Genomic DNA, 24,806 nt, shown 5'->3' with positions numbered 1-24,806 from the left:
CATCAAAGAAAATTGTTTCACAGTCTTTTCCAGCGCCATTTCTTTTCCAATCGAAGCTTCTTTGCAATATTTATCAAAACAAACCAAAATATGCAGGGTCAGCAATAACTTTCAGCCAATTAGAGGGTAGCAAAGTTAGACAGATGACTCCGAAACATAAAAACGCGCGAAACAAACTTCCACGCCCTAGGCGGAAGGTGTGAGCGGCGAAATCGCCGTGTTATTTGATTATTCGACTCTTATAGCGCTCCGCAACGCCTACGTCATAATTATTACTTTTCACTTTTTTTGACATTTGTACGAGTTGCAATCCCACAATTCAATGCGGCTCAATTAAAGATACGTGCAAGTTGTTATATATCTTTTGTCAAATGATGCAATTAACGTGCAAAAGAGATTAACGCAAAGGTTGATGGGATTGGAACTCGTACAAACACATCGAGAGTAATGATTATTGAAATAAAATCTATTTTTAGATTCAGCGCGGTGCGCTATTGACAAATAATTACGCTTAATTACGATGTTTCTCTAAGTTATAGATAGTGTATAACTCGAATCCAAACCTACGGAAGGAAAGCTAGTAACTTAACGTCGAAGATAATAAACTAGATTTGTTAGCACGGAGGCAGTCCCGACACGCCATAAATCTGTTATACTGAGTACTAGTGTACTTACAGATATATAATAGAAATAAAATGTACATAATAAAAGTAACGAAAATATTGAATGTGAGATCATCGCTTAGTTTTCTACAATTCTAAAATTTCATTTTTTTTCTAACAGATAAGATTAGAAAAATTCAAATTGAGACTCGTTTCACTCTGTTATTGGCAACCTTTTACATTTACTGATTATTTTAGTTCTATAATGTTGGATTTTCGGCTTTTCCAATATCAAAATCAAAAAAGAAAATACTTGGACGCATCGATTAAAAGATCAATCTAGACGTAGACTAAGAAAAAATAACGTAAAAATTTAGAAATTTAGTAAATCAAAATCACAAAGCTCGAGTCTATGGTGATATTCTTGAGAGAAAATGTCTAAAATCTTTTCCGGATCGAGATCAAATTCACGATGAATGTTTGCCAGAGCTAACGATGATAAACGATCTTGGCTCATTGTAGCTCTGAGATAAGTTTTCAAAATTCTTAACTTAGACATTGATCGTTCGCAGGAGTTAGATGTTGCTGGTGCCACCGCAACTAAGCATAGCATGACATAAATATTCGTGAACCAATGTTTGATCGGATTAATTGCGGTCAGCGTATCGATGATCGTATCTGGTAAGTTGCCTTGTTTTGCCTGATTTGTCCAATATATCTGCCATTGACGTAGCTCAGTTTCCAAATTTGTCTTTTCAGGTAGATAGTCCACATATTCATTCGCAAACTGCCGGACTTTGTCTTTCCAATCCTCCGTTGAGATAACTATGTTTGGGCGGATATAGTTTCCGTTTAAATGAATTCGCCGTTTCGGCGAGAATCGTTCTTTCATTTCATTGAAGACCCGATCAAGTAATGGGATGGTGAGCGATAGCTTGTAGTATTCGCTGGGAGAATCGGTGTCATAGTTCTCGCGGAGAGTTTGCTGCCCTGCAATCCGTTTGACTGATGGTTGGGTCCTAAGCTTAGATGCGAATTCAACGGCCTGATCATACCATTCCTTATGAACTGTGTTTATGTTTTCGCGACATTCTTCGAGTGATGTAATGACGGTATCAATAGCTTCGTATGCCTTGATAATGTCCAGTTGTTTCTTCTGCAATTTATAGGTCAGTGGAAGGGTGTAAGACATCACATTACGGACAATGATGAGGTGGACGATGAAAGTAAAGGAACGAAATGTCCAGTATAGTCCGCGCGCATCAGCTCTTCCATCCTTGTTATTGTATGAACCATCGTGGTTGTTAGCAATCATATCGAGTGTTTCTAAAATCACATACATAAGTTCTTCTACTCTTTCCAAACCATCTATCCTCTGCAACCAACGTGTCTAACAAACATCAAGAAGTGTTTCCCTCCTTTCTGTGGGCATTAGTAGAATCACATTTACTCTAAGTAAATCCGTCTTTTTTGCAGAAAAACGGAAGACCTCGCTGCACTTTCTAACGGAGTCCATCATGTTTCTCACACCTCTAATGTTGGTTGACGAGGCAACCGCAAGATTTAATCTATGAGAAGCACAGTGGAAATAGAGAGCTTTGGGATACAGTTCGCGAATTCTCGTGCTTACTCCTGATTTAGCCCCAGCCATATTTCCAGCCCCATCGTAATCTTGGCCTCGTAAATCTTTCACGTACCTGACTGTTCTCGTCAATAAAGCGAATAACTAAAGACATTTGCTCTTTTGTATTAGAATATGTAGCTTCATCTGCTATGACAGAGAAACAACGAGCTTTCCTGATTTCCTCAGCCAATCCCCGTGTAATTACCAATGCAACTCAGGATTTCGTTTTGAATCGTTTTAGATCTATAAGATGCGTTTTTTGGACAGTTCTCCAAATGATCTTTCAAAACTACGTCGCCGCTGTCAACTCTAAATTTCAAAAGTTCCTGAAAGTTTCCCGGGTTGTTACTCGCATCGTCTATGTGCTTGCTGTCATCTCTATGTCCTCTCATGGGAATGTTTTGTCGTGCACATAGGACAACAGTTTTGATTATTGGCATAATCTTACTACGATTCTTTTCGATCCTTTTTGCTTTGTTCTTGTCAATAACAGTTGATATTTTTTGGGTTTCTCCTTTTCGTTGGCTTTGAAGCGCTTGCTTAATTTCCATACAAGCCCTATGCAGTTCACTATTCTCTTGATGATTTTTAAAACGTGTATTCATTCCATTCCATCTCATGAAAGGTTCAGTAAAAAGTTTTTGAAGTTTAGACTGTGTTGAGACGGTTTTCCCAAATAAGGCACAAGCAATGCAAAACACCCCATCATGGTGAGCTGAATATGCTAGCCAATGATAATATTTCGATTTGCCTGGAGTGATATAATCATTACTAAAGCGCCACTTACGTTTATTTTCTTCATTTTGTGGATACTTGTAATCTGTACATGGTTTCCAAACATTTTCAATGAAGTCGAGCTTTTCAGAATCTGTCATCAAGGGAATCCTGCCAAGAACTAAGCCAATGTCATTAGGATGACAGTCAATTTTTTCTTTCCCACGAGTAGGACCTTTAGTTTGAGATTTTGATTCGGTAGGAAGGGTGCTTTGATCTGGATCGGATATCTGAGGTTTCGACACGGCTTCGATAGAGGAAGTAGTGCTTTGGTCGGAATCGATTTGGATTGATGTATGGATTGATGTATGATCGGTGGTCTGAGGTTTCGATTTGATAGAGGAAGTGCTTTGGTTGGAATCGATTTGGATTGGTGCTTGATCGACGGAAGGTTTTGACACGGTTTGGATAGAGGGAGTGCTTTGGTCGGAGTCGATTTGGATTGGTGCTTGATCGACGGTAGGTTTCGACACGGTCTCGATAGAAGAAGTGCTTTCGTAGGAATCGATTTGCATTGGTGTTTGATCGGAGTTCTGAGGTTTAGCTACGCCTAGTGGTTATCTTTACCGCTTTCGCAAAAGTTATGGTTGATTGTTTTCGTTTCTTTGTTTCTGGTATTTCGATGGATTTACAAAGAGCTGAAATAGGTGTTAAGGATGAAACAGATTTTGAGCTGGCATCCACACATAACACGAAATGATTTGGGGAGGTGTATTCACCTGGTTTTGAGGTTGAAGACCAAAGTACATGAATGATCTCTTTTGAAGTTATGTCAGGAAGTTTGACGACTCTGGCAAACACTGGGAAAACACGGCTGTTTCTTGGAGTGTATATTGAAAATATTGGTATACCAATGACAGAAGAGAGAGCGTATACGGCAGACATTGACGAAAATGTACATGGCTTGGAAATATGGGTCGCTTCGTTTCGAAATATCTTTGGCATCTCGGCGATATTTGTACATTTTTCGGAAGATGTGAAGTTGAAAAATAACTGTATGAGGTCGAATTCATGTTTGAAAGATGATTTGTATGTCAACGCTAACGAACGAGTTTCTTTGAAATACTTTCACCAATTCATATACAGCTCAATGCTTGTGAGCAAACGTAGGACAAGGTGAAGTTTTTCATCGCCACACAGTTTCTTGGAAACAGCATTGAAAAGGCAATTTCCATCAGCGGTAGTCCTAAAAAATGAAAAATATTTTGTTTGAAATAATTCTAACTCGTTATTGCGTCCATAATCAATCTCTGTGTAGAGTTCAGGCAAAAAACACCCCTGTATCACTGAAAAAACTGACTCAAAAACTGTTGTCCCTGGTGAGAGATAAACTCCAGCACTCGAAAGGAGACTGAAATTTCGGCCATCCCTGCCACCCCTAGCTTAATGGATTTCTTTAGCTTTAAACAATAAAATTCGAAATCCTACCCATTAGGAGCATAAGACTTTTCATCCCCATATTGACATTTTCTTACTTCACGTTATCCTCACTGGCTGAAAGATTCTCTCATTCTCCGGTTCACTGAGACAGGGGTATGGTTGCAGTTTAGATTGTAAGCACCTCTTCGATATTTCATGATATAAGGCCCCTATAAGGGTGTGATAAATCTCTAGGCTAATTGTAATCAGCCATTTAACTAAAAATTGCAGCCTTAACAGCGATGACCGGAGCGATGATTAGCGATTGCGCAAATCGGGCACAAATTTAAGGTTGGTCCGGGTTCCTAATAAGAGGTTTTCTTTTTGAAGCCCTTCAAACAACAACAAGAGGCTACTTACTTTACTGGTTTGTATAGTCCAGAAGAGTTCTTGCAATAATCTTCCAATTTTTCGTGTCTGATAACATTGGACGCCTTTTCATCAAGTAATAAAGTACCACTTTGTTTCTTCTGTTGTATCGCCTTCTTTAATATTGATGATGATGGATCTGTCCGTTATTTAACGATGGTGCTAATCTTTTGTTCGATTCTTCCCATCCTTTGTTGATTTTGATGTCGTCTACATCTGTACGTATTTTTACCTAAAATAGATTAAGTTCCTGAAATGCAACGTGAGGAAATGTGTTAAGCAGAACTGTTGATAGGAAATAAGTGGTTCTTACCTTATGGCCGTTTCCAAAGTTTTGGTTTTTTTACTTGTGGTTTTTTGCTTGATAGGTTTTTGTAAGAAAGAAATTGGTTATGATTTTTTTTTTTTTTTTTTTATTCAGGTTTTGTTTGTGTGTTTATGACAGTGTATATGTATGTATCACGATTCTTTTTTTGGGTTTTTTTAATGGTTTATGGTGTAATGAGGAGTTTTGTGTTGGTCGAAATCTGGAAAATATCGATATCTGTGTTGATTGATGATGTTATTCGGATTGTTTGTAGCTGAGATAAACCATTTTTTTGCTAAGGTGTCTTTTCTGTCATAAACTTTTTCTATTTTTGCTCGTTGACGTAATTCATCTGTTCTTGTGTGATAATCAGTTCTTAATAGCGTTCTAAGGCAATTGTTTTGGCATGCTTCTAATTTGTTGGTGTTTTGTTTAGAGAGATTTAATAAGGCCGGGCTTCCATTTTCGATGATGCTTCTACCTAGTGAAAGGTAGATTTTACGTTTTGTTGATAAGTTGATGTTTTTTTGTAGATTGTTAAGTTGATGGAGTATGCCGCGGCATCTTTGTGATTTTTGAATTGTAATGTCTATGTGTGTGTTGAATGAGAGTCTTTTGTCAAATGTGATTCCAAGAAAGTACATTTCGTTTGTTTGAGTAATGTTTTTATTGTTGATTTTGTATGTTCTGTTGATTTCTCTTGTACTTTTTGTGAATGATAAAGATTTAGTTTTTCCAATGTTTATACGTAGTTTCCATTTTTCACACCAGACTATTATTTTGTTTAGAAGTTTTTGTAGTTTTTCGTTTTTATGGTAGTTATTGTTTTTTATCATTGCGTAGATTGCTAAATCATCTGCGAACTGTGATAGAAAGACGCCTAGAGCGGTTGGAATGTCGCTTGCAAAGAGTATAAAAAGAAGTGGACTTAGGCAACTCTGCCTTGTGGTAGTCCTTCTTTCGGTTCGAATTTGTTGGATCTTTCATTTTCAATCTGTATAAAAATTTGTCTATTGTGTAGGAAACTGTTGATTATGTTCAAATCTTTTTGTGGGATGTTGATACTGTTTAATTTGAAAAGAAGTCCTTTTTTCCATATTTTGTCAAAACATTTTTCAAAGTCAATGAAAATTGTATCAACACCCTGTTTTCTGTTAAATGCTTCTGTGATTTTTTGAGTTAATAAAAATAGTTGGTCATTTGTGCTTCTTTTTGCTCTAAATCCAGATTGCTCTTTATTGATGATGTCATTATCTTCTGCCCATTATCTAATTTTTTTTTCTAACGTTTTTTCGAATATTTTACCGAATTGATTGAGTAGTGTAATAGGTCTGTAGTTTTTTGTGTCGTTTTGTTCTCCTTTATTTTTATATAACATGATTATTTTTCCCTCCTTCCATCTTTCCGGAAATTATCCGATGTCGTAACAACTGTTGAATATGGTGGTGAGGATTTTAGTGAGACTGGGTTCAAGATATTTGATTAGGACGTTGGTTGTGCCATCGACACCAGGTGCTTTGTTGTTTTTGAGTTTTTTTATGATAGACGATATTTGTTCTGAATTGAAATAATTTTCGTTTGTTCGTTCTGTGGTAAAGGGTTGTTCCCTGTACCAGTTGTTGACGTTTTCTTCATGATCGTGATCTTTTGTTTCATTACCCGAAAATATTTCGTTTTGTGCTATTTTAAATAGTTCAGCTATTTCACTTCTTTAATATTAATTCGTAACGATCTTTAAGCTTTTTTGTAGCGGAGTTTGAAACATTTTCACTTTGGAGAATAACTCGCAATCGATGAAGATCAGATTTTAAGTTGACATCGTTTGGTATCACTCGTTGTTGCTTTTTCTTCGCATCCATACTCACGCTATAACACCATTTTCACAACAATTTTTCATTATGTAAAAACTTTCATAATAACTTTAAAGAATTGTCGCGCACATTTTGCTTGCTTAGTTTTGTTTGGTGTTATTAAAGTGAAAGCTTCTTTGTTTGAACAAGCGAGAACACATCACATGAAATCACGAAAATATTTGTTGCTTTGTGATAATCTTGTTCACAAGCTGAAATGAACTGAAACTCCGTGCAAAAGTATGAAAAATGATGTTAATACACATTAAAGTAACTCTCCTTCTCATTGATTTATATTTTTCTCTTCTCTTCAAACATCTGCAAATTGTTGTCAGTAAGACGGAGTGTTTTTTTCTACTGAAGCGAAGGGGTTTTTTTGTTTACTGTGACGTAGATCAAAATGTAAATAGAAGAAACGAAACCGCTGAGAGAAGAGAGAAGAAAAGAGGAGTTTTCTTAGAAAAAAAGAAACACTGATAAAAACTGTCTGTGACAGATAGAATTACATGATATGATATTTTTATTTTTGCTGTCAGTTTGACCTTGTGAATTCACAACTTTCACATAGCCTGTATCCGCCCCTGCATAATGTCTAAAGAGATTCTAAATAGAAAAAAGTTATGAAATTTTTGACATGTAAAATAGTTGAACAGGTAATAAATCGGTTATAAAGTAGAATAGACCTCTCCTTGTACTTAGGTGAATTAGCGAGGATTACTTTGAATATTTTCAAACTTTTATTAACACCCAGAGTCAAGGTAGAGAACTGTACCTTAGATTGGTATTCATATTCTTTTGATAAAAAACGGTGGCAGCTAAAAAAAATGGAAATTTTCCTGCACCCGCGGCGTTTGACAGACATTTCTCCAAAACTCAACTAGTGTGTAAAGATTTGGCATGTAAAATTGGAAAACTTCTAAATGGTGATACCAAAAAAAATCAAATCTTTCTGTAAAAAACAATGTATACCAGTTAATTTGCAAAAGCTTTAATCATTTTGTTCAGAATGATTTTAATCATACTACTTTATCATTTTCAGGACTCTGAAAAAAGCCTTCAAGCCTTCTTTTGTCAATTATCATTAAAACCCCCTCTAAAAGATGCTGACCAGACCTAATTAACCTGTAAACCACCACACATATCCAAATAAAGATATATGTACATAATTGTTAATTATAATTATAGTTCTTACTCTGTTGATTTCATGATTTTGGATAAAATGGGCTTTAGTTACAACTAAAGACTGCACATCTTTACTAAGACCGATATTGATTTAAAACGGACACTCGTTCCTGTAAGAGCTAAAAGGCAAAAGAAGTTTTCTCAAGCTAGATCCTGTCTTTATTGGACTGGGTGCAATAAAATAAAAAAACTATGATAAAACATACAATCATGTTCAAAATATATTGAGAATTTCGTTTATTTTCTTGTTTTTTGAAGTTCGGGGTTACAAAAATTGGTGTGGAATTTCCCTTTTGTCTCATATATTTCGATTTTGATTGTAGTTTGGGATGCTCTCTTTACTAGGGAGATTTTTTTTCAAAAAGCTTTCTTCTCATTAAATCAATGGAAAAATAGTCTAAACTTTTTTCTCAAATTTTAAAAGAAAACCCCTACCACACATTCTAGGTTCTACCTCTTTTCAAAATTTTATGATATGATGCTAAAATTTGTATAAAAAAGCTAAAGTAATATACAAGTTTGTTTTGTTTGGCTAAAATACAGTTTAGACTTTTCCTGAGGTCAAACCTTTCTAGGCAATTCTACTGCAAGGTTTTCCGAGCAAAAAATTGCTTAAAATTAGAGAATCTCTCTTAACAATTTTGTGATAACTTCTTATAGGAATTGATTTTCCAACTTCTGGTTTTTTTTTGTAATTGGTCACCAAATCAAATGAATTGTTGACAAATACTCAATACCTTTTGTGTTTATTAAATTCAAAATTTAACCAAAAAAGTGAATTTTTTCTTAATCTTTGCCCATTTATTTGTCAGCCATTATAGATTTTACAGGAAGGGAACATTTTAAACTTCATACTTTCATTTTTGTGGCAAATTTAATGTAGTTTCAGAAAATATATAGTTTTATTTATCAATTTAGGGAAATATTTAGCTTATTCTAGTAAAAACTCAAAATTTTCACAAAATAATTATCGGCACCTAAAAATGATAGCATATATTATTTGCTTTTGAACAATGTGTATTAGAGGCCACTCACATGTCGATGTTTCCAAACACTAACGTCATTCTGACGCCAAGTCCAAGACCCCCCACCCCCTACCGTCACAAAAAATCGATGAAATGGTAATGTCTTCTATTTACACATTAGCTATTGTCTTTTTTACATTCAACAAAATATCAACCTTTTCTGAAAATTTCGAAAATGAATTGGCTTGTCTCTGCCAATTGACACCGATCGCACTGATATTTTGTGTAAAAACCATGAAAAAGAGCGAAAATAAAATGGGTTTACCTGTTAGAAAAATTCTAATTTAATCAGCCCTGAAAGTTGATGTTTTTGATGCATTATCTTTAGCGTCACTACCTCTCCCCCCACCCCTTGCGTCATTATGACGTTAGTGGAGGGAAACATCGATATGTGAGTGGCCCCTTAGAGTCAATATTTGGAGTATTCTTTCCCCAAAACTGTGAAAAATAAATTTCAATATGAAAATGTTTAAGATTAAACACATTACCAGAGCTCAAAACTCTCTCAGCTCTTATTTAAATAGCTAACAGTTTTTGTAACAAACAACACTTGATTCACATTTCTTAGTCTGTCTCGTGGAAAATTCTTATTGAGTGAAGCTTAGAAGTTAAGCTGGAATTAGCTGAAAAGACCTTGGACAATTTTAGAAGAAAAACGGATTTATAAACTTTTGAAATGGTGTTGAAATGCTAGTTGGATTGAGTGTGTAATCATGACTGCCAACAGTCACTTGTCTAGTGTGAATTATATGATAAAAGCAAGGAATTTTGAAGGTCTTAGAGAACTCAGAAAGTTGATAGTTAAGGAGATCTCTTGTTTTTCTTCGGTCAATGAAGACACTTTGAGTCTGCGGTTATGGGATTCCAGGAATTTGGATGTACAAAAAGATAACTGTGCAGACTTTTCTGTTCCTGCTGGTGTGAAAGAGGACAACAAGAAGATTGTAGTTTTAAGGTTTGTTTTAATCCTTTTTTCATTGAATCTGCTTTGACAACTCTACCCTGCAAATGCACCTAAAATGTAAAAGAGAATTATATAATAATTTTCAATTTTTATGATTATCAAATGAGTTTGATTAATAACTAAATCAAATTTTTGTTGTTATTCATTAAGTTTGGTCAAGCTTTGGTATTGAACGTGACCGTGACCTTTTGAGTCAAGCTGTTCAATTAATGTGGCCTGGATTCTTCACATTCACGTTCAATTTTAGGTGTATATTGCTGGGTGTTAGGTGGGTGAATTGCACCAAATCTGTACCATGCCATGGGTTTGTAAACAAGACAAACTGTCTTCAAATTGTCATAGTGATAGAAGTAGATGTGTTTAGATGTGTTAAAACAACAAAATTGAGTCTCGTCCATCACACATTTTCAGTTATAACTCAAGCTTGGTTCAAGAAAATGGCTTTGTAGTTTTTCAAATCATATACTACTATTATAGAGTAACATTTCTACATAGAATTGACAAGAATTTAGAAAGCCAAATTTAAAATTAAGTGGTTGGAAGACGGGCATGTGCGTGATAAAAGACAGGATAGAGATTTTCGTGTCACAGATTTTTGTTAGTATTTTAAAGACAAAACAAAATATCAAAAAATGACTTAGTCCTGACTGATACTTTCTGCCACAGTACCAAATCTGCAAAAACTTAATAATAGTAATAACTAAATAACTCTAATACCTAACACATGCCATTCTATGGTAATTTGAATACAGTTTGCCTTTATTGCAAAACCACGGTACAGATTTGGCGCAATTCACCCAGGTGCTTGCCTTGTCAATTTAATCAGATGATAAACATTTATTTTTGGCTTTATGGCTATTTTTAGATTTTGGCCCTACCAGCCATAGCCAGTGAAATAAATTAAAAATCAGGTAATTCTAGAACAGAATTTCCAATTTTAGCTTAAAAGAAGTCTGATAGAGAATGGTTTAACAATGGTTAAGGATAATGCCCACTGGATATAAAATTAAAAGATTTTTGGCTTAAATGAATTTTTAGGTACTAAAAAAAGAATGAAGCTGAAAAAGTAAAAATAAAAAAAAAGGTTATAAAAGAAGTTGTTATCCTTCTGCTAATCAAAAGGAGTATATTTTTTTTATTATTTTTTAATGTAGAAATCTTTCTTTTCCTTTTTTCAGGACTCAAGTTAATGGAAATTGTTTGTATAGTTCTGTATCTTTACTTCTGTTTGGATCCAACATTGCTGTAAGTCATCTTAGATCTTTGACATCTATAGAGCTTTTTTTGAATGCAGACTTTCACTCCAAAAATAAAGTTTTCAAAGATATTTATCAAAGGTCTCCAAAAGCTAATATAAGTATTGAACGTGTTTTGAGGTCCTCTCTTTCTCATGATACCCTGGATAAAAATTTCAAAGATATAATATGTGCTTAGGCTGTTGAGAATGAGGCACTTTTGTGTTCAGTAGATAAGTCTTGGTCTCCATTCTTATGTGTTGTTGCTTTGTCTTTTGCTTTGAGAAAAACTATACAATGTCACTTCCCTGATAATGGTCAGGATATATACCGAATGATATACAATACCAAAATATCTAATCCAACATTTGTTAAATCACCGTTACATATTTTACATTATCATCCAAGCAACCGACCAAAATTGAAAAATAGTCCTAAGCCAAATCATTTTGCTTCTGTATTGCTTAATGGGTTAAAATATAAGAGGTGCTCAAAACTTCTGACAAAGAAGTCTTCAAAGCAAACTAAAATAGGGAATGTTGGTGGCTCCTTTTTGAAAGAAAAGCCTTCTATATCAAAGAAAGTAGAAATTAAACCATCTGAGAGCACCCCATTTACTTTTGTCAAAAATAAAATTACAAGTTCAGTTGCACAAAGTTCACGTCAAAAAGTAGAATTTGCATCAAGAAGTATTCTGTCGTATATGAAGCAAGTACCAAAAATTAATTCCAATTCACCATCAAGTAATACTCTTGATACTTTTGGTAAATCCTTGAGTCCAAATATTCTTTCTGATATTGCAAGTGTCAAAAGTCATCCTGGCATTTCAAATGTTTCTAGCAGCTCCATTATAACAACAAGCTCGTCCACAATCAGTAAAGCTCCAAAATGTATCTCTTTTGCAAGTCTTTCTGCGGGTACGAGGGGTGTTACCCCTAGCTCCATTATAACAACAAGCTTGTCCACAATCAGTAAAGCTCCAAAATATATCTCTGTTGCAAGTCTTTCTACAGGTACGAGGGGTGTTACCGCTAGCTCCATTATAACAACAAGCTCGTCCACAATCAGTAAAGCTCCAAAATATATCTCTGTTGCAAGTCTTTCTGCGGGTATGAGGGGTGTTACCGCTAGCTCCATTATAACAACAAGCTCGTCCACAATCAGTAAAGCTCCAACTCAATCCAAGTCATTTCTACTACACCAATTGATTTAAATCAGGGAAAACAAGATGCTATGATGATGAGAGTTGTTTGTGAATATCATACTCTTTCCCATGGAGCTGATGATTATCTTTTAATAGACCTGTTGAAAACACGGTGGTTCTTTTCGTCGAAATTTCCTCCGCGCCCACAATGCATTGCGCGACGATTTTCATTTCGCGCGTTAAAAATTTGGTTGATTTATGGTCTTTGTTTATGTTTTTCAAAACTGAATCATATTCCTTATAAAATAGATTAGGACCTAATTTTTTTTGATTTTGATTGGAAATAGGTTTAATTTTATGTATGAGGCATTCATTTTAATTAGATTTAACAGAAACGCCTTCAATCGTGTTTTCTTTTTCGAGGTATGTATGTCTTTTTTTGTTCAAAAACTGGAGATAAAACTATATTCAATGGCCTCAAACCACTGTAAATAAAAGCTACAAAGGACAAAGTTGAGATGATTGACCTATTTAGCACATAATTTGTCAATTCATCAACTATACATGTTGTTATTGATGTTTCCATGGCTATAATTGGTGGTTTTCTACAAAGAGAGGATATCTTTGTGTCTTACACTCATTCTTAGCAAAATTTATGTGCTAGAAAGTTGCTTTGTTATATCAGGAAAGTGCTGCCAAAATTTGGTGTCACAAGCTTTTGTCTGTGCTTTGTTTATCTAACTTTTGTATGGTATGGTATCTTCACCTCCCACCACTTCATAAAAAACGTGTTAATCCGCCATTTTGAATTCTAGAAATCCTCCTCTTTCAACAGAATTTCGAAAATAAAAACACAAGGGCAGAGGTGTTTTTCTGTTGTATTTTTTTATTTTCTCTTAATCATTCATTTTTATTCTTTAGGAAAATCTAAATACTTTTTTAAAAGATAGCTACTGTGAAAAATTTGAAACTATACTGCTTATTTAGCCATTATTGTCATCCCATAGTGGATTTTAAACTTATCATTGACTACAAAAGTGTGTTGTTTGTGCGTGATGAACTGCACACTGTCACTACCTATTTGGTGTTTTTGGAATTGATTTGCATCTTTGAATATGGATATAATTGAAGCTGCTCCTGAACCAACTCCAACTCCAACTGCTAATAATGATAAAGTCAAGTAAGTAAAGTGTTTGAATGCTATTATCTTTCTCGTGTATATAATAAATAATGTTATTTTTATATGTTTCAAAAAATCATTTCTTTTTGCACCCTATAGACGTTATTTTAAAGAGGATGTTCTGTGGAATAAAAAAGTAGTCCATCAGTTATTATGTAATGAAAAATACCTCAAAGCAGATGGTCGGCCGCAGTGACCACGCTGAGATTTTTTTCTCTACGTGGCTGTTTATATATATATATATATATAAATATTCAACAGGACGTCCTCTTTGTAAAAACGTCAATTCAAAGTAAATGTTTTCAAAATTTATGTTTTTTAAGTCTAATCACGAAATTGATTTTATAATTTTTCTTCCTCGACAGACTTTGTGGAAAGAAAAGGAACTGCTCCAAGCCAAGTGGTCATGCGTCAAGATGTGATTCGAATCGTAAAATCACTAGCCTGTCTTTTACAACCAGGAACCTCCAGGCAGCCTATCGAAATGTAAAAGAGAAAATTATAAGCTTGACATCAACTGCTGGACAAAAAGGTAAAAAATTATTTCCCAAAAGCATTTGTCATATTGAATTAGAAATTTTTTAATTATAAATTCTTCTTTGTTGGTAAAATGCCTTCACTTTTCCTTAATCACTGTTTCAGATTTGAAAAGCTTCTGATGTGCTCCTCTTTGAGGTTTTATTACCTTTACACCGAATAGATGATTCCTTGTTATTTTAAAAGATTTTGATTGGTGCGCACTAGTTTGGATTCTGGACGTGTACGTAATGAATAGTCCTTTAGGCAATTGCGACGATCTATTAAATAAATAATTCCACCGGCAATAATTATTCGCATACCTACTTCCACCAGCTTAAATTATGATACCTCCATACTCCAATGGATGCAAGTGAAACCAACGTGAAATTTCATATTACCTACATATAAGTTTTGTTCAAATTGGCAGGCTAACAACTCTCTCTTAATAACATGCGGTAATGTTGCAAATTTTCCTGTGTGGCGTGCTATGAAGTATTTATACAACTTTAGGTTCTAATTTTCCGTAATACAGAACAAATGATTTCCAGCCCGGAATTAATGTGCGGAACGATGCAAATAATTATTGCTGGTGGAATACTTATTCAATAGACCCTCGCGATCACCTAAAGGAGTATTGCGTCCCTTTATTCTATAAGTAAGATTAATACTGAAGTTTTATAATTTTTTTTTAGAGGCGAAACTCAAGAACCTGGATGTTGAAATTTGTAAAAAGGAGCAAGAAATTTTGAATAAAAGTCAGCAAAAGGAGGAACTGGAGGAAAACGTGAATGCCTTAGGCAAAGAATCCGATAAACTTCGTACACTGTTTGAGCAAACCGAACAAGGGCGTAAAAGGATAGAGGGTGTACCAACAACAAACAAAATGATTAATGACAATTTCAGTTCAACTAGATATCGAAGGCGAAAAAAGACAAAGGCAATGCTCGAATATTACCATGGTGGAGCTGAAGGGGCAAATTATGGAGCATGGGACTTTCTTCAAAGCAATGCCTCATCAAATATGATGGAAAAACTTTTTCTTAACCACAAGCGTGGAAAATTTTTGCAAACATTATATGGAAAATTTAAGGTCAATGATAAAGGAGCTTTGGACAGAGCCATTGCCTTGAAATATAGCACCTTTCAGTCAAGGCGTAAATATACTTTCCAATGCAAAATTCAGAAATCAATGTATGATCCAAGTAGTGAAACTTTTGGCAAAATTTCAATGACCTATGGTGAATACAATTTAGATCTAAATACGAAATCGATTAGTCATCAATCTGTTGACAAATTTGTTAAAGGTCTAAACATTGGTGAATTACACCAAATTGAAGGATACTCTGGTGTGACCCGTACTTTGACAGCTCTGACTACTATGATCGTTGACTTAAATCTTAAAGTAAATTCTCGAAGAGAGAACCTGAAATGGTTCAAGGACAATGTGAATCATTTTATTGTTGAGTTTTCAGATGATGGTGCCCCAGAATCATCTGAGCGAACAATGACAATTGGTACACTTTCTCTCTGGAATTTCGGTAACCGTATTAGAAGTCGTGATTACCATTATCTCCTTCACATGTTAAGCGCTTCAGAAAAAGACCGGGTATGCGAGTATCTATGGCAACAACATTGCGAGGAAATGAAGTTGATAGAGGGTAACATCCTCATGATAAACGACACCCAATGCACTTTTGAGTTTGTACCATCAGCTGATACATCATGGATCTGCTTTGCCGCCAATGTGCTCGGATGTAGTGCCACATACCCTTCGCCCTTTGCCAATGTTCACAAGGGTAGTTTAACAGAAATGGGTGGTTCCATTGGTACAAAAAAGGAAGACCGATGGCAAATACCAACCACCAAATCCCGAGATGCTGAGCTGACAACCCTGAATGAATTTCGTTTAAAAAACAATCACCCTAATCCGGAGGTAGCTCATCAAAAGGAGCTTGATTTCATGGCAGAGAATGGCTTGAGACAAATAGGCCCCCCACGAATCGGAGATTTTGCAGACAGGATAGCACCGGAACCAATGCATCTTGAGATAAATTGTTGGAAGCATGTGTTGGATGTAATCTACAAAGAAGCAGTCCGACGTGACAAATTTGAAGATTTTATTGACGCCCTCAAAAGTCCACAGAAGATTGTTAATGGAACAGAACAGAAAACCGGATGTGGGCTTGCTTATATTGCTAAAGAAATTGTGAAACACCATGATGCAGAAGAAAACAAGCTTAAGCGTTTAGAAGTTCGCCTCATTGGATCTCAAGCAATCTCTTTGGCTCAATACAGGTAACTTAATTTAATAACTTTAATCTAGTGTCTTATGAAGTTTTTTTTATGGTGTAAAAACTGAAAAGTAGGTTTTAGGAAATTGACCTTAGATGAATTTGTGTCAACCATTCTTTACGTAAATGTTAATGTTTTTTTTCTTAAAAGGGAGTAATTTAAACTACCCGAAAACGCATGAGAGGTCCAGAACAGAAGAAAATTCTTCTGACAGAATCATCTCTTCGCTTATCATTTATCTATTACTTATTGTCTTATAGACAGTAATAGATTAGCTTTGTCATAGCTATGTTTTAGATTGCACCCCTTTTTGATAGGAGGGATGCCAAATTTTTGAAGGGCCTTTGCAGGGTGTACTAAGATTTGCCAAAAACTAGGGGGAATCAAATAAGAAAGGGGGGGGTCGGAAAGTTTGGTTTTAACTTTATCGTATACAAATGGTCACTGTAGTCTGTATTAAAGTAAAAATGTGTACCATCAAAATTGTTGTTAGAAATGCTAGTTATAATTTTTATTGTAAAATTTTTGTCTTCAACTGTAAACATTTGGTAGTCTTTGATCACTTTGGTAGCGCATAGAGCGAGTTTGATTTCTGCAAAAAGGAGGGAGGGTAAAGGTTTCATTTCAGAAGGGGATGGGTATATAGGGGGATAGAACAAGCCTAGTGGGTTCAAACCCCTCTGCAAACTATTTATGTATGGTTTTATTCAGTTTCAGATTGGTTGATTCCCTTTGCTCTCCAGATGAAACACCAACACAACAGATCAAACGTTTAGCGTTGGCCAAAATTTGCGAGACCCTCCGTGATATTGGCTCACTCATTAATCGCATTGATGTGGGTTTCAATAACTATCCTGAAGTAATACGAGACCTTTGCACAATTTTTTTCAACATGTTTTCCCTATTCTTCGAACAACACTGCCAGCTAACGGTTTGGACCATGGGTTATGTTATACCGTACCATGTGCAGAATGTCTTTGAAAAGTATGGGGTTGGTTATGGGATAATGAGTATGCAGGGGAAAGAGGCAAAGCACGCGGCCTTAAAACAAGAGCTTCGTAATAATACAAATCGAAGCATTGCTCAAGACGCGACAGGAAAGTGGCATCAAATCGCTCGATCGAACTACATTCGGAAATTTTATCTCCCGTATCATTTTCCGGTATCATCAAATTCATACCATTCTCATTTTCGACCGAGGAAAGCTTTCCCAACGGATGGAGAAATCGAATGTGCTTGTTCCCGCACAATTGATGAGGATTTAACTTCATGCAAAGTATGTATAGAGAGTATAGAGCTGATGGAATGTGCTAAACTAGCAAAATTAACTGAGTCAGTGACAAAGAAACTGAAGCCTATCGAATGCGTAACCTGTGGGTTACGTTTTGCCGACAAGTTAACACTTAAAAACCATGTCGGAACAAATCATATTTTAAAGGATGTTCTGAATCCTAAAAAGATGAACGTCGAAGAATTGAAAAAATGCACTGAAGTCTCGCAATATGAATACAACTGGTAAAAAGACTGAACTTGTAAAAAGGTTGGAAGGTCGACTGACAACCGAAGTGTAACATTTTTTAGGCTTAAATTTTCTTACGATGTTCTTAAATACGGTTAGTTCCTTTACTTAAGAACTTAAAATGGCTTAAAATATGTTAAAAACCCTTAAAATCAGTACTTTATTAGTAATTTTTGAAATCTGAGGCTCAGCTTGTTCTTACTACTTTGTTCTTAGGTTTCGGCCAAATTTCAGCCTCGTGTTCTTATAAAATTGTTCTTATAAAAAAACGTGTATCTGGGCTTAAACTTCGTTTGCCAGCTGTTTGAGTGTGTGTCGATAATTTGACGACGACTTTTGTTTTTGTCTTTGTTTTACAAATACCGAAATCCGAACAACAGCCGTCTAACATGTTCAGGCCAAGTGTTATTTTCTTTCTTTGTTTATTTTCCTTTCTTCTTTTACCGCAGTCTGCGTGTTATCAAAGTTATGCTAATCATTTGTTTTATTTTGAGGCTGCTATCATCTCCATTAGGGAATTAATATCAGCTGACCTTTTAATTGTTACTAATTGCTAATTTATCTTAGCGTAGTGTGAAATATTTATCAATATCTTTATTGTGAAAATAGTGCTTTTCGAGTAAAAGTCATTTATCTACAAATTATTTACCTTTCCGTTTGCGAATTTTATTTTGCGTTTCCGTTTTCCGACTGTCGAACGTGCCAACCGCACTGGCTCAATTTCAATATTTTTAAAGTTACACGTAGGCCCAATTGTAAAAAAATTCAGCCAAATACGACCATTACAGTCTCTAGCCTGTTCTTAAAGTTATTAGCCTCGTTTTGACGAAAAACTCGTCCTTAGGCCCCGAAAATGAAAATCTTCAAAAAATGAAAAAAGCACCTTCAGATATTCACCCGAGGACCTATTGTGCCAAATTTCAGCTAAATACGACCATTTTCGAAGTCTCCAGCCTGCCCCAATGTTCTAGCCTCGCTTTGGTGAAAAAATCGTTCCCATGTCTCAAAAATCAAAATTTTGAAAAAAACAAAAAGAACACCCCAGGGATTTTCCTAAGGATCAAGTGTGCAAAATTTCTGCCAAATCGGACCATATTTGGAGTCTTCAGTCTGCCCAATAGTTTTAGCCTCGTTTTCGCGAACTTATCCAAAGGCCCCAAAAGTAAAAAATTTTGAAAAAATGAAAAGAACACTCCCAGGGATTTTCCCAAGGATCAAGTGTGCAACCAAAATCGGAGCTAGATTGGACCCTCCCAGAAAAAAAACCGTTCACGGGGGGTGGAGGATATATTATTTTTTTAGTGATTTACCCTTGAACATTTCTATTTTTCACCCCCTGGACCAGCATCAAATTGACCCCTGGACCAATGAAGTATAGAAGTCAATCTCTTTGGTAGGATTTGAAGCCAAAAATTCCTACCAAAGTTGCGCGGCCTAGGGCGACCCGCCTGGTTTTTCAACAAATGCCGGATTGAAAGTAGAATTTTCCGCCAAAATTTCGAAAAAGTATCACTCAAAAACAAGGAAATCGCTAGATTCAATCCGTCCTCAAAAATACGGCTCATTTTTTAAGGCTTCACTTTTTCTTGCCTAAGAAAGGATAAAGATTCTCCTCTAGCCCTTCGGGCTTTAAACTCAATGCGCACTCAATGTTTTTCACGGTTTTTTCAATACTTCTGGACAATATATCCTCCACCCCCATGAACGGTTTTTTTTGTGCCCGTTGTATTCTTTTCATATCAATTTTCTCATGAGAATTTTAATACGTTTTCGATGCTAAAGGTCCCTATTGTATTAGACGTAGAAAAATCGCATATGAAATTGCTTTGGAACCTACCAGGAACGGTAGTCCTCTGAAACTTTTCCAAATGCACCTGTATTTTTACAGCATTCATTATATTATTACTTTTACATTTGTGTATCTGGCGCCCACCTCGAGATTCGCAAATGAAAATCGCTTTGGAACCTACCAAAAAAGTAGTCCTCTGAAGCAATTTCAAATGCACCCATACTTTGGATTTTTAATTTTATGATTATTTTATGAAATTTCAGACAGGCTATTTGAATCTCAAACAAAAAAACTATTTCTTTAACAAAGGCAGGGTAATTCTATATGGGAATTAGGGAAAGTCAAACAAGCAAAGAAGAAAAAGTTTCAAATACTTTAGTTTTTAATGAAATCATACAATGAATCAATAAAAATATCTGTAGTATTTCTTAAAAGCTTGATAGTAACTTCATCAAAAATATGTTGTTCTTGAGGAGTGTTCAAACGGTTTGAAAAATGTGACATCAAAACAGCTACAGCATAAATGTCACAATTGAAAGATGGCAATTTTTCTCCACGCATCACTTCTACGGGAAGATGTTTTGTTGATCGAAATCTGCTCTGCAATTGTGGCGTCAGTACTTTCACATCAGAGACCAGACAACAACAGGAGAAATCACAAAGGATGGGGAAATACCTCCACTCTGGACCAGAAACATCGAGACTGAACACAAAAGAATCTTCTGTTATATTCATGTGAATAACACCCTTCACATGGAGGAATTCAACAACAGATGTTATGTCTCTAAACAATGCCTGAATGGTGTAGATATCAAAGCGACGGTTTTCTTGGTAGAACCTCTCAAAACCAGCAAATTTAAAATCATCATCCAAGACTATCTGAGGAATCCCATTGAGTTCGACTAAGCCATAATAATCGATAAGGTGACGATGGGGACCAAGAAATTGGAGAATTCTAAATTCGTGAGCCAACACTATAGAATGATTTTTCTGCTCAATAATTGAAGAGTCAGAAATTCCTTTCACAATGATTGGCTTAATACCAAACATTCCAGCTTTGATGGTGAAAATGTCCCTATTTTCACGAAAGAATATGCCACGCAGATTATTTGGTGATATAATGTGAAGTTGTATGTCTCTAAAAAGTTGTTCGTTTACTAATCCAGTAATACCACTACATATTGCAGCTGCTGCTGCTCCAATTTTTGATGGTCTACTCAAATGTTTATGAAACTTAGCATGTCGTTGCTCCAAACGAATAATATCAGCCATTCTGTTGCAAATCTCCATCTCAAAGCTATCACATTCGGTAGTTTCTTCGTCCGATTCAGGAGTATCTTCGTTAACCTGATTAGATAAGAAAAGTACATTAACATTGATCAAAATTGGCTGTTCCTTTTAAAAACCACACAGGGACGTATATGAAAATATACAAACCCTGGAGATTACCCTCTAGAACTATTTGTCTACCCCCACCTGTATGGATACAAAGTGAAATGGCCCAATATTACAAGTTGATGCCTTAAATGTATTGATTTCGACTAAATTTGGCTGCTGGCCAAAAAGGGCAAAAAAGCTATTATCAGTCGGTCTTACTATTCGCCGGAATTAGCCAGAATGAACCAGAATGAACTAGAGCCACCTGAGTCACCCAGAGCCAGCCAGAGTGACCTAGAGCCAGCCAGAGCTACCCAAGAGCTAGCCAGAGCCAGCAATCAGCCAATCAGAATCAGTCATTTTGTCCTTATAAGGACAAGTTATGCTAAGTTAAGCTCAAGTTATGCTGCAGCCACCGGCGGGGATGTGTTCAGCTTCACGCGGTTAATTTGCTTTGTAATTTTTCAAATTTAGTGAGACCAGTGATAAACCTCAACGATGAAAACATTGTAGCGGCACATTCAACATGCGTAGTTCCTTTTCAAAGTGGTACCGATAGACGTTAAAAATATGGATGAAATCCTGGCTTTTTTGAAAGGAAAGGTAAGTGTTCACATTTCACAAAAGCTAATATCTTCAATTATTCAGTTTGTGTCTTTGTCTAAAACTTTCCTTCTTTAAAAAGAAAATAACATTCTGCTCCCCCTTCCCTTCTGTCAGTAGTCATGCTGTGTGTGTGCCCTAAGCCATAGTTAGTTAGCCATAATTTTAGGACCCTCCGGGCGCTCCGAAAATCTCTGGTGTTTTCCGGTGCAGCTAAAAGAATGCAATTTTTTACACCAGAAAATTCCGGTGCTCCTGGTGCAAGGTATTTTCACACGCTCTAAAATGCCGTTTAGACAGGGTCACGAAAAAAAATGCGATTAGCCGAACTTTTTATTTGATCACTGCGCAATAAAAGATATGATCGTCGGATACAGGCTATCCAGCGATAGAGTTAGTCGGGAATAATACGATGTGGTGGACTTTGCTCAATTATAAAAAATTACCACGTGCATCACACATAGGAACATCGTCGATAAATAAAGAACAAAGAAGTACGCATCTGATCTTTATATGATCTTAAGTTTAAATTAGTATATTTTTAAAGTAAATAATAAGTTAAAGTTCAAATAATGTTTTTACTTTCTTTTTATTCAGGAAAAATGGATCAACCGAAGCAGAGACGATTCGTCGATATCACAATCATTACGGACTGTTTTCACTAAACTCAAGAAGTGCCTGAGAGCCTGAGACAGCGTAAGTTATATTGTTGTATGTATGAAACAATTATCTCATCTAGATCTGAGTTGAAATCTAGATCTATTTTTGTGCTTCCCATCAATTAGTGTGCGTTACTTGTTACCGTAACTTCAGCAGTTTATCCACAGACTTTTGAGCGATGGTCACTTTGTCTAGCTTCAAGCTTAACAAAATCTACCGTACCACGGATCTTTCACAGTCATAACTTTAATTTTCATTCTTTATTTAGAATGCTGCCACCAATGTTATCGATTGTTACCAATATGAGCTGTTCAGGGAGAGCGTGTTGCTCGAGAGCGTCGTGAAGAAGAAAATAAGAACTACCTTTTTTATTTTAAAATTAACAATTTATAAAATAATATATTCTTGGAATTCTTAAGAGAACTAATTTTTCGCTTAGCACCCACTTTTTGGCAAAATTCTATCATTTTCCCAGGGATTGAAATTAGAAGAATTGTACTCTATTTATTGTTTTTGTTTGACTGAAATTAATTGAACAGTACGCTTGGCTCTCTACAGCGAGAAGACGAGCTTTTACTCTACTAAACGAATTTTATTCAAGGGAACTTTTCTGCCGAATGGCATTTTTTTGAATTTTAGCGAAAACTTATTTTGGCGGATGACTGGGAAAATCTCCTCTTTTCTGCCTTTCCTGCCTTTTCTGCTCCACCCAAAACCGCGAAAATTTCGCTTTAAGGTAGTTGTTTATCTTGATATCATATCCGTTTTCTTCTTTATATGCTGAAAAAAATTTCATATTTTTTATGGTTGTTACTGTGTGCATAGCATTTTGAAAAGTATTTTATACTCTACTCTCAGTACCTTAAGAAAAAGTAATCTTATCCATCTTATGATTGATTAAATTCGATTGACGTTTTTGCTTACGTTAATTTAAAATTTCCCTCATTGCACCCGGTAAATTTCAAAAAATTTTGAAATTCAAGTCGAAAATGTTATCGGGTAGGTAGAAAACCTGGCCCACCTCTCTGGCCCGGGCCATATGGCTTACCCTTGGCCTACCCTTTTGCCCACCTTACAACTCTAAAACAGATTTGATTCTTATCATTCTGAAAATCTGCAAACCAATTCTGAGGTTGGACTTTGGTTTTTCTGGCATTTAGAAAAACAACGAGAATGAAATAAACAAAAAATAAATAAAAAGTTTTGAGTCTGCATTTTATACACCTGACATAGATTAAGGGGACCCCCGGGAGAGGGTCTGGTTAAGTCCTGTACGGGTGCCAAAAACCCCCGTAGCGCTGTTTCTTCAACTTTTCAGGACTTCGGACCCCTTTTTCGGAATCTTCACCCAAAAAAACACAAATTATCAAAACCTGGCGAAAAACTTTGACGTTGACTCGAACTCGGCTTGAACTCGGGATCCCCTGTGCAAGAGCACAATGCGCTACCATTAGGCTGACTTCTAATCTATTTAAATAAATTAGAAATTTTAACGGATAGACAAGACCTACGTTAAAAATATTTCACCCTCAATTTTGGCACTTCTTAAGAATAATTGACCCTCTCATCCAAAGTACACTATTCTTATAAAAAAAAGCGTTTAATTCTTCTTAGAGCATTTAGAAGATTTGACCAATTGTTTGTCGTAAAACGGCTGATTCAATAACGCCAACGCGCTTGATGAAATCATAATGAAATTCCCGACACACACATATCATTATAACCTGGTTGTCCGAGAATAAAATCGGGGAAAAAAATGTTTGAAGGTGGGCCAAATGGTGGGCCAAGGGTAGACCATATGGCCCGGGCCAGAGAGGTGGGCCAGGTTTTCTACCTACCCAATGTTATCCCATATTTCCCTCAAAACCATTCTTTGCCACGGACAGTCATGTGACTTGTGTTTTAGCCAATCGATTTTCTGGATTTCGAGGGGAAAATAAACACTGTGTTCTAACTCATTAAAATGATTTTGTTGATAAATTGTTTGTTTTTATTTGAGTATGTTCGATCTCTCCCCCCTCGTGTGACGTCATTCCGTGGGAAAGAATGAGATTTACTAATGATTTGAAAAAGTTTTTCGGGTTTTTATTTTTTTTTACATTTTTTTTTCAAGTATACCGAGATCTGAATTTTAAATAGCAATTTATGCAAGTGTAACCTATGGTCAAAAAAATAAGCACATCCAGCCTCAGCCAATATTTAGATGTTCTTATTAGAAAAGAATTTAAAAAAGGTTGGTTTGCCGTCGGGAAAAATATTATTTTTGTGATTTATAACAGATAAAACTCAATTTTGAAAGTTTGAAGTTTTTGAAAGAAAAAAATTGTCCATACATGTTTTTTTTTTATAAGCAAGTGTCTGTCCCTATGTCA

The 24,806-nt window shown here is 35.6% G+C and overlaps 3 protein-coding genes and 1 long non-coding RNA gene across 4 annotated transcripts; 2 read left to right on the top strand and 2 right to left on the bottom strand.

Moving 5' to 3' along the window:
• Positions 1-975: 975 nt before the first annotated feature.
• LOC136802166 (52 kDa repressor of the inhibitor of the protein kinase-like) lies at positions 976-1,917 on the bottom strand. The gene has a single exon (XM_067058887.1). The coding sequence runs from the start codon at positions 1,915-1,917 to the stop codon at positions 976-978; it is 942 nt and encodes a 313-aa protein (XP_066914988.1).
• Positions 1,918-2,408: 491 nt separating this feature from the next.
• LOC136802165 (uncharacterized) lies at positions 2,409-3,515 on the bottom strand. Its single transcript, XM_067058886.1, has one exon. The coding sequence runs from the start codon at positions 3,513-3,515 to the stop codon at positions 2,409-2,411; it is 1,107 nt and encodes a 368-aa protein (XP_066914987.1).
• Positions 3,516-13,198: 9,683 nt separating this feature from the next.
• LOC136802164 (uncharacterized) lies at positions 13,199-18,005 on the top strand. The gene is made up of 4 exons (XM_067058885.1): positions 13,199-13,675; positions 14,041-14,207; positions 14,887-16,489; positions 17,198-18,005. The coding sequence occupies exons 1-4, from the start codon at positions 13,611-13,613 to the stop codon at positions 18,003-18,005; spliced, it is 2,643 nt and encodes an 880-aa protein (XP_066914986.1). The 5' UTR covers positions 13,199-13,610.
• Positions 18,006-21,658: 3,653 nt separating this feature from the next.
• LOC136802179 (uncharacterized) lies at positions 21,659-22,912 on the top strand. Its single transcript, XR_010845972.1, has 3 exons — positions 21,659-21,774; positions 22,372-22,470; positions 22,703-22,912. It is a non-coding gene; the product is annotated as an uncharacterized lncRNA (long non-coding RNA).
• Positions 22,913-24,806: the final 1,894 nt, after the last annotated feature.

This window comes from Clytia hemisphaerica, unplaced genomic scaffold (genome assembly GCF_902728285.1).
Source record: "Clytia hemisphaerica strain Z4C2 unplaced genomic scaffold, Clytia hemisphaerica genome assembly, whole genome shotgun sequence".
In the NCBI taxonomy this organism is placed as follows: Eukaryota; Metazoa; Cnidaria; class Hydrozoa; order Leptothecata; family Clytiidae; genus Clytia; species Clytia hemisphaerica.
This window is presented reverse-complemented; position numbering and strand designations above follow the sequence as displayed.